Source organism: Biomphalaria glabrata, chromosome 8, assembly GCF_947242115.1.
Source record: "Biomphalaria glabrata chromosome 8, xgBioGlab47.1, whole genome shotgun sequence".
NCBI lineage: Eukaryota > Metazoa > Mollusca > Gastropoda > Planorbidae > Biomphalaria > Biomphalaria glabrata.
This window is the reverse complement of record NC_074718.1, coordinates 27713146-27726532: the sequence shown is the minus strand read 5'-3', so window position 1 is coordinate 27726532 and position 13387 is coordinate 27713146. Positions and strand designations below refer to the sequence as shown.

The window sequence follows — 13387 nt, the reverse complement described above, 5'->3', positions numbered from 1 at the left end:
CCTTCATGCTTGACGCTTACTGGCTTCGCCCCTTCTCCTGTTAGTGATAACATGTTTGCGGACTCAATATATGAGCAACACTTGAAAGATCAAGAAATACACCAGAAACTGCTCTTTGCGAAAACGTTATTAATTAATATTTAATGGTTGAAGCACTACTTCATAGAGCAACACATTCCTATTTGAAAAATAACATCTGTAGCAACGGATGATAAACTGGCAAAAAGACATTTCCAGTTTGTTTGGTGATTCCAGCAGTACATATTAATCTTTATTTTAATTGGTTTCAATTTTAATTTTATCAATACAAAAAAGATAGATCTCTATAATTTAGTATGTAGCTTTTTATTACTTTCTCACTTTTCAACTCACTACAGATAGAAATTAGTTGTAAAAAAATGTTGATTAATTAAAAAAAAATTAAGTTAAACTGGGGGTCTACCGAAAACCAGAAAACAAGACAAGGGGTCTACGAGAAAAAAAAGTTTGGGAACCACTGGTCTAGATAGACTAGAGTGTAGAGCAACTTTCAAATTTATTCCATACTCAGTGCGCTGTGGTCCTATCACCCATGTGGAACAGTTTGGGGAGGAGGGGAGGCGAGGGGGGAATCTGAGAGAAGGTTTCCGTGCAGTCTTTTCAAAACATAGTTGCTTGAGTCTGAATTTGAGTTCGAACCTTTACGATGAGCTTTTCGAGTGCTTATAAAAAAGGGTTTTTATCTCTCCTTGGCTTAGTAAATTTTTGATACAAAACAAAATGTATTATATACGACTAATTGATTAGCTTATTGATGTTTTTTTATTTCTTTTTTTTTTTATTTTACATGTGTTGACATAAATAATGAATTGATGTGCAAAGTGTCATCTTGATCCGAGAATGGGATGTGGGAGAAGTAATGTGTGAAAGATTCCATCCATCGAGACTGAGTTAATATAAACTTTGTAATAACTCGGTACTGTTAAATTGGGGATCTCTCATTTTCTCGTATAGGTCACGAAGAACGAAACTGGGCCTTGAGATATTACTTTGAGAATCCTCAGTGGAGGCTTAAGATGGAGCTCTCTTCTTTTTCAAGAGTTAAGATTACGTGGTCGCAGGGTCCCGGGAAATACATGCCAGTTCATTGTATTCAGGTAGGTTAGAAAGGCTCACTTCACACTGGCGTGTCCCTATCAGTGGGCTCTGTGTTACCCTCATTACAGATAGCCGCTTTGTTTCCTCACTCCCAGATTGACAGCGCCGCGGGGCGGTGGCAGTAAACACAAAGTTAGAGCACTGTTTCAAGAGGAAGCGTTTTGAGATTGAAGCCAAGGAAAATGTTTATTTAAATCTCAGTTTGATGTTTATATCAGTTTTCATAACACTTCTCTCAGCCTCGCCTCTCTCTCTCTCTCTCTCTCTCTCTCTCTCTTGATTTATATATATATATATTTTAGTCTCTATTCCTTTTATTCAAGTTTCTCTACCCCCCCCCCTTCTCTCTTACTCTGTCTCATACACACTTAATGCACACACTCTAAAAATGGTTTCTTTTTTTTTTTTTTTTACTCCATGACACACAAACTGAAACAGAGGCTGATCGTCTGCTAGGCCACGCTATAGCCTACATAAGCTTTTCCAGTGATGCCAAAACTAATGCCCACGAACGACATCCGGCCCGTAGCGCGGTCTTAAAAACCATAGAAACTTCTATCAACATCGCACGCATGGAGGGTCGGTTCCCTTGGGGGTCGGTTCCCTTGGAGGTCGGTTCTCTAGGACTCGACGATTGTTTTCGAGCAAGCGTCCCGTTACACGCTTATAGGAAATGTACACGTCCCCAAGGCTGAAACAGTTGGCCACCCCTGAGCTCTATGACGTAATCAATACAAGACAAGATGGTATTAACGCCTGGAGTTAAGAGTGAGTGAACGTGTACACTCTCATGGATCCCTAACAGTGCTGGTTTTACTTATAGGCTCTACCTTAGGGCCCCCTCTAGCTCAAGGGTTCCAATGATATTTTCAATCATTTTTTAAGAGCATAGTAATAATAGCCTTACGTTGATTAGAATGGGCACCATATATCAAACAGATTAGGGCATTAGGGCATTATCAAGTCTAAACTTCAACAATGAAAGAAAACGTAATGAGCCCTAATACACAGTAGAGCTCAGCAGAGGGTTTTAGTTTGATTCAACATTTACCAAACTGTAAGCAGTAACGAAATATAATTTACAGAACAGTAGGAAACCTTATAGCACAATCTGTAGAACAAGAAGAGAGCCTTGTAACAACATCTATGAAACAGACGAGAGACTTTCTATAAAGATTTATAAAACAGTAGACAGACCTATAGCAACATTAAGTAAATGACCCTATAACAAACTGCATGGTAGTAAAGAGACTTGAAATGTTTTCAAGCAGTAAATAGCTCTATAAAACAATTTACAAAAAAATAGATCCTATCAATATTAGCAGTACTTTCTGGCTAATAGCAATATTGTCTTGATCAGAGTATAAATGCATTGAAATATTGCTATTGCCAGATGGTAACCAACGAGTGACCCAGGGTCTATTTAAGGGAGGGCAAGCTACTGCCCTGGGGGAGCAAGAAAGGAGCCTCCACAAAAGCGATAATAATACATCGGAATTTCGAAGGGTCAGAAACTTTTAGTTGTTGGTTTTTTTTTTTTCTGAATTTTTTATCGTCTTTTTACCGCCAACCTTTTCAAATCTTACGTCTGCTGGTAACACTGTTGGGACAAGAAGTGTCTGGAGCATGCTCGTGAATGCAGCTCCGGATTTACGTCAGGGCGTCTACCAAGAACATTAAGGTCCAGAAAATAAAAAATATACATTTTTTAAACTAAAAAAAAAAGGAAATGAGATTAAATTTACATCTACTCTATTTTTCTCTTCTAAACTATAGCATGCTTTTAGATATAAGTATGACTATTCATAAGTTTAGCTTTATTAAATCTTTCGAAAAAGTGTAAGGGGCTCCACAAATCTCCTTTCCAGGGACCTATTAGCTCTCAAGGTCAAGTCCTCGAGGTCACCGTGTAAGCAGAAAGCAAGAATTTATGACGACTATCTTCCGAGTGGAATACGTTCTGGAAAGAAAATCTGTAAAGTCTGTACTCAAGTCTCAACTGGCTCCCTGCATCCGTCTGCTGTACTGACCCATATATCCGTCTGCTGTACTGACTCGCCTCCTGTTCGTTCAAGTCTAAATTATAAAATTGTAAAAATGGAAAGGAGAAGGGGGAGGGGGGTCGTCCATAAAACGTAATACTGGAAGTTTCTATGATGAGAAACATGTGGGTGGCAGGAAGGTAGGCCATACACTCTGGTCAGTGGGGTGCATTCCAGACGGCCATGATATATTGATGTAAACACTACTGGATAGCGTGACGCGTGGTCCAGGGGCACGATGGTTGTGTGCGTACATCTTTATCGTGGTATGGTCAACGTTTTGGTCAAGGTTCACGTGAGTGGAGAAATGTAGAAGGTTTGGCGTCATTTTCATAAGAGTAGCAGTTGTCGCCTCCACGGGAGTGTCTCGGTGAGCGACTTCTTTATTGTCAGACTCAAAATCAAATCATGCACTGGAGCACAGAGAAACAATAACTTGAACTGTAATTAATTTTAATAAAATATTGAGACGAACAGACACATAAGTTTCTTACACTAAAATAAATCAATGGTACATTTAAGGAATTATGAAGTTGAAATACATACCAGACTTTAACAACGCATTCCGAATTCTCCGTAACTTTATATAGCTTCTAGCTACATTCATTCTTCACATTAAAGTGTAATTTCTAGCTTGATATATATTTTAGTCTTTGGAATTTCCAAATTGAGTATTTCGTGTAATCTGCTGTATACTCCGTTAGGTCTGATAAGAATGGCAATGTCTTCGATTGCGAAGATAGAGGATGAGTGCAGTGTTTCCCATGACAACGCAGACCCCAGTTGCAACCTAGATATTTTTTTCACATCTCGTATATGACAATAGTGGTATCGTATCAAAATAAACGTAAGATGTATTTTCATTTTAAATGGAAATGAGATTAATGGGAAGATGAGAAAAAGGGTAAATTGTATTTTATAAGTATTAAATAACGGAAAATGTATATATATATATATATATATATATATATATATATATATATATATATATATATATATAAAAGCCTTTTATCATTATTATTATATGTAATCAGACAGTAAGTAACTTGTTTTATCTATTTTTTTTAAATGCTGAGAACAGAATGTGAATTATTATAATAATAATAATATAATACAATAATAATAATAACACTAATTATAAACAAATAATACGTACAAGCCTAAACGTAAATTTGCGACACATTCGAAAGACAACCAATTTTAATTTGAAACCCTACAATAATGTTTCAGAGATCCTCATCTTCATTTCCAATTGATTATTACCTCCACCCCTTTATCCCCCTTTGTCTTTTCTCCATTCGTTTTCCCCCCATGGTTGAACAAACAGATACACACAGAGAATTCACACATACAGCGCTGAGATCTTCCTCACACAGACTCTCGGCATTATAAAAGTACTCATTCGCACATGAAGCCATGGCCCACGGGCTGTGAAAACAAACAGACGCAAACTGGTTTGATAAGGCGCAGGTTACGGGGCGGTGATTTGGGGGAGGTGGGGTGGGGATAACACGCCGTAAAAGGGGGGGGGGACAAGCAAGAGGAAGTTTAGGATTTCCAGAGATGATCTGGAAGGGCAGTTATGACAGACAGATTGCTTGTGAGACATGATGAGTTGTCTACCTTGAAAATAAAGGGAGAAGATCCATTTCGTCTAGCTATTAATAAAATTGTAAGACAGTAACATTAAATCCCGAGTTGTGTGCAGTGATTGTGGGTAGATGGCTAGTTACATATTGAGGTGATTAAATGGGAAGGTGGTAGCAGTGATGGATTTAAGTAGAGGTCACGCAAGCTATGGTATAGGGCCCTCCACCCACTTTATTGGGATCCCCAAATACATTTTTCGAATAGATCAATTGTACTTGAACCTACTGCAGCATCATTTCTAAGGAAAATGTTCAATTTCGTAATATGGTTTAACATTGTTAAGTGTTTAATGTAAAACAACGATTCTCAGTGAACTATTTATTCTCAAACGCTCTATTTTTGCTTCTTGAGTGTAGTCTTCATCAATGTTATCGTCTTGTTCTTCAAAATTATATTTGACAATGACGTAATCAAACATGTTTCCTGACTTATTAAGTCCCTCGTAGCTCAACCCAGCCCAATCACGTAGGACCTTAACAAGTAAAATCCTATCTTGATGGACAGACTAGATAGGTAGATCTATCTATCTATGTAGATAGGTAGGTAGATAACAAGTAAGTAGACAGACAGACAGACAGACAATCATACAGACAGACAGGAAAGATGATAGATAGATAGATAGATAGATAGATAGATAGATAGATAGATAGATAGATAGATAGATAGATAGATAGATAGATAGATAGATAGATAGATAGATCAAATCCAAATTCACATAATGTTTTCTTAACCAACCCTTCATGCGAGTGTAAACAGATCGATGTCATCATAACCAGATGGATAACATAAATCAAAGAATAGCTACATGTTAGCTCACTCACAGGATCCGACAACAGTTTCCTGGCCACATTATGCACCCGTCAAGGACTTTTTCCTGAGCGTTTTATGCGGGGACTATCTAACAGAAGATTTCTATTTGCCGCCAGGATATTTTAGGACAAAACGTTTTCCATAAAGATTGTTGTTGTTGTTTTTTTTCTAGAGAGCGCACTGCTAAATAATCAAAGGAAATAATATTTATTTTTGGACCAATCCTAGCGAGTACATATCAAGGTGAAATAAGTGGGATTATTGACCAGGGATGGACAAACCTCACACACGTATTTAAGATGTTAAGATTTAGTAACTATACTTAAGAGACCTCCCTTACAAAGTAGTTTAAGAGTAAATGTTTCATAAGACTATAAGTTTCTAAACAGGACTTTGGAATAGCTAAGAGAAACGGCTACTCTATTTGTATTTTTACATTGTATACATTCGATTGTTTGTTGGTTTTCTATTTTAAGTTTGATTTCTACTTCACGTTTCTATTCTTGTGTACTTAAGTCGCTAATTGAATCAGAATAGTCAAATGTTGTCACCACTGAAAACAAATGTGTTAATCACGATGTCGAATTTTCTATATATTTCTAGCTCTGATATCTGAACGTGACAGACGGACAGACATACAAAGTAATAGCGGCTTTTCCACAATCGAGGCTATTAAAAATATTTATTTAAATGTTATTGTGATTAAAAATTAGGAAATTATGCAAGGAAAATGTACAGCAACTGTTGGGGAGTGATGTACGACTGGCAAAGCCTGACTTTCGAATCGAGGGGTCAAGAGGTTCGAATCTCGGTCTTTACTTTTTTACTTTAATGTAAAATAACTACAACAAAATTAATACAAGTGTGTTAAACTAAAGGAACCACATTGCGGTGCAGTGATGGATATAGAGACATCTGAAATGAGCATTTCATTTTAAAACAGATATAAGCTATTCGCATTTAAAGTTCAATTGTGTAACTACTATTAGGAGTTTCGACGGACTGACACAATAAAACCTACTCAATACTATAACCACACTAGGCGCTGAACAACTGGGTCGAGAAAGGAAAAAACACGCGAATTCCAGAAATGAGATGATGTATGCAACAGATTATAATGGGGATGTGACTTCCTGTTGACCTAGATAACATTTTGCAGAAGCGATAGAGAGACTGTGACGTACTAGTCAATTTTTCGCTTACTAAGCTCTTAAAACTGACTGTTAGGGGGACACTAAAAGAAGGAGTAGGGGAGATACTAGTCTGCTAATGGGTACAGGTTTAATTACACTGTAACATCACACGTCTAACTATTTAACGCTGAGCGTTCAAGCGCTATGTTGTCTGATGTGATTGTTCGAGCATACTGCAAATAGCAGAGCAGGTGTCTGGTGGTAGCTAGAATAAACCTAAACTTTAAACAGTAAATAACTTTTTTTTAGTGTAGTTTCTTTTTTTTGTTAATGGAATGAATAGTAAATGCTTTTATCCATATTAGTAAAAAAAAAAAAATAATAGAAGCTAAGTACCTCGTTCAAAGCTTGAGATCAATCGGGCAGATGATGTTAAGGTCATCTGTTGTTGCTTTTTAACCAACGGTTAAAGAGCAGGGTGTCATGTGACCAGAACAACGACCAATCGCCTTTACTTTTCCCAACTTAAGCCAGGTACACATTAGAGACTGGTGGAATCAGGGGCACCCTAAAAATCCCCGAAATTCAAAATTCCAGTCTTTGCCTAGATTCGCACCCAAGAGCCCAGGTTCGAAAGCGCTTAAACTCTTAATTACCGCGCCCCCTTTATCCATATTACACTTAAATAATTAATTTCATTGTATCTCGGGTGAATTTTTCCTTACTTCCTTGACACAGCTCAACAATAACATCCCTGGGATTTAAATTCAAGCTCCTTTGTTATGTAGCCAGGTGGTGCATGCCACTTACCTACACATCAGAACTGTAATATTTGTTGTACGGTAATCTGAGTCCAACGTCAGTCAGTTAGTCCAAGTTTACTATTATTGTTATGTCTGAGCGAAATTACGGAACTTTACGTAACTGACATTAAACCTAGATGCCTTCTTTTTCAGAAACTCTAACAGAGGCCATGAAATAGTATTCTGGAGACCTCGGATGCAACGGCCAGTCACGTGGTTCTTTTTAGCCGCTAGAACCACCTGTACACAGTTAATAATGGACCCGCAGAAGATCGGTTCTAATAGACTCGGTGAAACTTGGCTGTGGTGCGGCTTTGGCTATTTGTTTCGGAAACGTAGATGTCCCAGGCCAAAATAGGGTTAGGCACAACTGCTGGAGACTAAATCTCGGAGTTGTCAGAAGGAGAATGTCCAACGGTCTGTTAGCCAGAAAATAGAATTTAGGTTGTGGTGAGATAATAGAATAGTATGTCAAATCAATAATAATATAGAGTTTTCTTGAGAACCAAGAAAATAATGAGTGCAATAGGTCACGTGACAAAACAGACCCCACTAGCGACCTAATTTTTTTTTATAACACCTCACGTAGACAAAGTCGTTGTCCACAGGGGGGAATCTATTTCAATTCTGATTTCTCCCTCCGAATTACGGCATATATAATCAAATAATGCTGTAGGCAGACTTGTTGAGGATTGGTTACAAAGGTTTTGGAAGGGAAGGGGCAGAATTATTAATGAGTCCTGTAGTAAACCAACTTTAAGGAATAATTACAAGAAGATACGCAGATACTCTAAGTAGTCCATTTATTGACGGATAGGGCTAGTCTGGACACTTTGGTGATAGTCTGACAGCTCTAGATGTAGTTGTATTCAGTTTCTAGTCTCTACATGTCATAAAAGGTGATGTTATTTTGGAATATTAAAACGAACTAGCTGCTGACCGGGATTTGGTTACGCGAACTGTCACAGAACCCCGATGACGAAAGTCAAGGGACAAGAGAGTCCAGATGTTACTAAATCTTGACAGTTTCTAGATTATTTCATTTAATATCTCTTTCTAACCCAAAAGTATTAGTTATTTCATGAAAAAGTAGAAGAATTAAATAACTTAGAATACCAGTTGGAATATAGATCTCGTCTAAATCTAAATCTTACATCTCAATTTATTGCCATATGTATCAAAGTCAGTTCAATCATTTGCCATAAGAGTTCAGCAGACAGTATACTATTTTAGAACCGTATTGTAAAAATATTATTAGCAATAGGTCTAGACATAGATCATCTAGGATAGTATTGATTATGTATCACACGTAGGCAGGCCTAAGGTAACTTGATTTATAGAAATAGGGTAGACTATTTTGAACTATATATCTCGATATACAGATCAAAGTTCATCAAATTCATAGATCTATAGGTGTAGAGCCTCTGTATCTATATAATCTTTAGATCTATAACTAAATATCAAATCGGATGCAGTCTAGTCAATAAAGAATATGGATCTAGATATATTGTAAATAATTGTATAGATTATAGATGTATTTTCTGTTTTATAATTCGATCTAGACACTATAGACTACAGTATCTATTCTATATCTATTTTTCTATAGATAAGATCCACATAGACATGGTTAATACATCGAACTTCTAAATTAGTAAATAAAAAGCATGTGGTATAGATTATCTAAATGTAAAGCAACGAATCTTAATCTATTTTCAATAAACAATAATATAGTTAGATCTAGATCTATCTATATAGATAGTTAAGTTTGGGTCTATCATTTCATTAACTTTAAACTCACCTTCAACAAGTCAAAAGTCTATGACTATGGATAGTATGGTCTATACCTGAAGTCCAATGCTATCTTGAGATCTTAATTAAGTGATATTTTACAGGGCCCACGAACTAGCACTACTGAACAGTTAAAGTCCTACATTCACATTTCAGAATTAATGATTACTAAAGAAAAGAATCGAAGGCCTGGTAGAGAAGATATCCAAAACGGCCCAAAACTGGCAGTCCAGCTGTCACCAGCAACAAATAAATCCAGTCCAAGTTTTGTTGTGCCTGTGCTCCTCTTGTGTGTGCGTCACGCTATTTAGGGACACAGGTTACAGAACTTAATGAAGTCAAACAAGCCAGGAGAGGTAACCGACTGGCCTATCTGTGCAAAACACGGGACGTCGCGGCGGTCGTTCTCCCCTCCTTTTTTTGAGCTCTCTCTTACTCTCTTCTCACACCCCCCTTCTTTTTTTTCTTTTTTTTTTTTTTAGTTTTCTGTACAGTCAACAGCCGCCAAATCTTACGCCAAAGGAAGGGGGGAAAGGGGAGGGGTAGCTCGTGTCCCTCTCGCCATTGGAAAGAGGGGGCAAGGATAGAGGCTGAGAGGGGGGGGGTTAATCTTGAATAGGATTTATATTTATATCAAGGTGGGCGCATCGTTTAATTGTTGTTTTCTTTTGTTCTATTTCAGGCTAATAATATAGGCTACACCGTAATGGTATCCGGGAGGCGCGGGTGGCTGAGTGGTAAAGCGCTTGACTTCCAAATCGGGGGTCTCCGGTTCAAATCCTGGTGAAGACTGGGATTTGTAATTTCGGAATCTCTGGGCGCCTCTGAGTCTACACAGCTCTAATGGGTGCCTGACATTAGTTGGGGAAAAATAAAGGCGGTTGGTCGTTGTGTTGGTCACATAACACCCTCGTTAACCGTAGGCCATAGAAACAGATGACCTTTACATAATCTGTCTTATAGATTGCAAGGTCTGAAAGGGGAACTTTACTTAACAAAATTATATCCACCGTCATTATCTTTGTCTCTCTTTTCATTTTCTCTCTCTCTCTCTCTCTCTTTTTCTCTCATCCTATCACCTATCTTTTCTCCCCGCCTCTCTCTTTTTGAAATACAGAGGTAGGCTGTAGGTTGTTGTATTATGCTAGCTAAAATTATTGAGACCCGCCTTCTTACCTGCCTGAGTGGACCACTTTGGGGGCCGATTCTGAGTTTGTGTTTTCCCATACTCTACGTAGAGTATTTCTATTCAGATTTCTACAATGAACCCCCCCCCCCTTTTTTTTTTTTTTGCACAAGCGCACACCTGCCTCCCCCCCCCTTTTTTTTTGTGTCCTACCAGCTAGTGACGTTGTCAAGTCACGTGCTAGGCTCTTGATTTACCCAGCGTTCATTTCAGTTTTTACGTTCTGTATTAACCGACTGTCCCAACGTCTGGGAAATGGGATTCTGGGATTCTGTTCTCGGCAAGAAGGAACTATTATAAATTACAAACTCAGTAGTCGTTTTCCGACCGCTCAGTTTCATCATTACACACTTTCTTTTCCTAATGAGTTACAGGTAAATGTCTGTCCTAAATCAATTCAAAAGAGCGAGGATCATCGAGTAGTTTACTTTAAAATTTAGAACAAATGGAGTTAAGCAGTGACGTAGCTAGGGATTTGGGAACGACGGGTGTAGGGGGGGGGGTGTGCTTGACACTTAAGGGGCCCCTGCATTTTGACATTTTTATAGTTTAAATGTTTTGTTTGGCATAATGCACAAATTTCCTTATGGACAATAAAGATTATTATTATTATTATTATTAACATCATGTCATGTAATAATGGCGTTATATTTAATTTAAGACAATTTTTCTCAAGTAAGGGGGGGGGGGGCTGGTATTTTCTAATTTGGACCCCACCTCCTATTTTCACACCTAGTTGGGCCACTAGAGATGTTTTTTAAACATATATTTTTTTCTTTTTTTTTTTGAAGGAAACCTCAGAATTTGCGCTATTCAATCTTAGCTTTATCATCATAGGAATCCTTGGACCTTGGGCCTCTTTTCTTTGCCTCTTTTTGGGGCACTATGTGCCTCTTTTATGGGCCATCTCGCCTCTTTTTTGGGCTTTTTTTTATGTTTTTATTTGTAAGTTCTCATAATTCACAAGTATTAAATCATAAACAATTGAAAAGTGATTAACTTAAAAATATAATAATAGTAATAGAAATATTATTTAATATCAAAGACATACTACCTAACCATTGAACCCACTAAAGGCAGAAAAATGATACAATTTTTTTTTCATGTATTTTAATGCATAATCTTTTACCTACTTTCATTCACACTTCAAACCTTATAAAGTCCTAAAAACAAAATCTTTACACACTAGCACAAATTTAAACCATACAATTTTCGGCATGCACAACTTCTGGATTTTGTTTTTGTAATTGTTCATCAGATGTGACTGCCAAAACAATTTCTAGAAATACTTATCACATGTGAGGATAATGTACAAATGAGAACTTGATAAAATAATGAATATAATAACCTATAATAACCAATAATACACATCATTTCAACTTCCTCCAGGACGAGCTTTATCGAAATAGTCTTTAGCCTCGTTGATCTTAGCAGCCAAATATGGTGAGCCACCTCTATCAGGACGATTCAGCAACAATATTCTTTTGTGGGCTTCTTTGATTTTAATTTTACTTGCTGTTGGGCTTACTCCCAAGATACGTCCAGCTTCTCTTTTACTCATCCGAGGTTCGAAACCACCTCTGTAGTATTTACTGAAGCTACCGCTTGGGAGTTCCCCAATCGTTTGGTTTAAGGTCTGTTGCGCTAGCCGCCCAGCTCTAAGGGCATAGCGACCAGCGAAACCAATAGCTGCTATGCCAAGACCAGCAAGAATTAAACCTGTAGCCATTCGAGGTTTTACTTCTCGGCCTTGCGGTTCATCTTATGTATCTAATATACTGGTTGGCATTGAAAATGAGTACGTTTAATTTACATAGATCTACAAAAGAAATGCAGACCTTAAAATCCTTTTTCTAGAACGGCATGACGAAATTACTGGAATACTGATTTTGTTTATCTTTTTTCTTTCTTTTCCATTTTCAATTAGTTTGATATCGATACACAACAATTGCATTTAAATAGATATATTTATACATTTTTATTGTTTTAAAACAGGTTAAGTAAACACCGCTAAAATTATTTTTTTGTCTTTGATCATATTATACAAACTTTAACAAATGAGTCTAATAAGAGACCGAAGAGTCAATGATTTTAAGTTGAGACACGCCTGATCTGAACGTATTCTACTCTTTCAATGGAGTCAACTCTTTTACTGGGATATAATAAACTGTAATTGAGTCTATTGGCTAGATTCCATTCTAATAAGCTATTGAATCATATTAGATTCTAATGGTCTAAACTCGAGCGTAGTTTAGTCAAGGTGAAATGATCAAAGACATGCATACATATAATTATAAACCCATTTTTGTATACTTAATTATTTGACCATTATTATTTGACCACCCTAACAATTGCGGTGCCCTATGCGAAAAGGATTGTGCGGGCCCAATTTGGGTCCGGATAATAAGTGAAAATTAAGATTTTGTATGAAAAAATAAATTCGTCTTTATAATTTATTCATTCTTTACTAAGTACAAAATCACGATCAAATTAACTTTACGAGCCTTGCGTGTAGCGAGGTTATACAGTATATTATCAAAATTCTGCTTCTTGCATAAATCACGCTCAATAGCAATATTTACCAAATGTTTCAATCTATCTTCGAGATTTGTTGACCTCAAGTAATTCTTCATTAGTTTGAGGCGCGAAAAGCTTCTTCCACCAGATGCCACAAGTACGAGCATTGTATAATGCCGCTTTTTTTTTTAATCGCGAGTAGGATTGACATTTTCCATATTGAATGACACACAAAAAGACAATGTGTCTATATTTCAGGAGATTTTTTATAAATTCAGGAGATCTCCAGGGCTTTTTCGTATATTTTGCAATTTCAGATTT

The 13387-nt window shown here is 37.1% G+C and overlaps 2 protein-coding genes across 4 annotated transcripts in view; both read right to left on the bottom strand.

Moving 5' to 3' along the window:
* The window catches only part of LOC106056663 (protocadherin-11 X-linked-like), a 72447-nt gene that overhangs the window by 35975 nt on the left and 23085 nt on the right, over window positions 1–13387 (bottom strand). For 2 of the 3 annotated variants that reach the window (XM_056037442.1, XM_056037446.1), the window contains exon 1: window positions 9374–9751. The exons of the other annotated variant lie outside the window; for it this stretch is intronic. The gene's annotated coding sequence lies outside the window, so the exon portion shown is untranslated. Of the gene's footprint in view, window positions 1–9373; window positions 9752–13387 lie in introns of those variants that run through there. 3 annotated transcript variants of the gene reach the window in all.
* LOC106064003 (mitochondrial import inner membrane translocase subunit TIM14-like) lies at window positions 11905–12463 on the bottom strand. The gene has a single exon (XM_013222491.2). It carries the CDS (start codon window positions 12276–12278, stop codon window positions 11925–11927), a length of 354 nt encoding a protein of 117 aa, XP_013077945.2. The 5' UTR covers window positions 12279–12463; the 3' UTR covers window positions 11905–11924.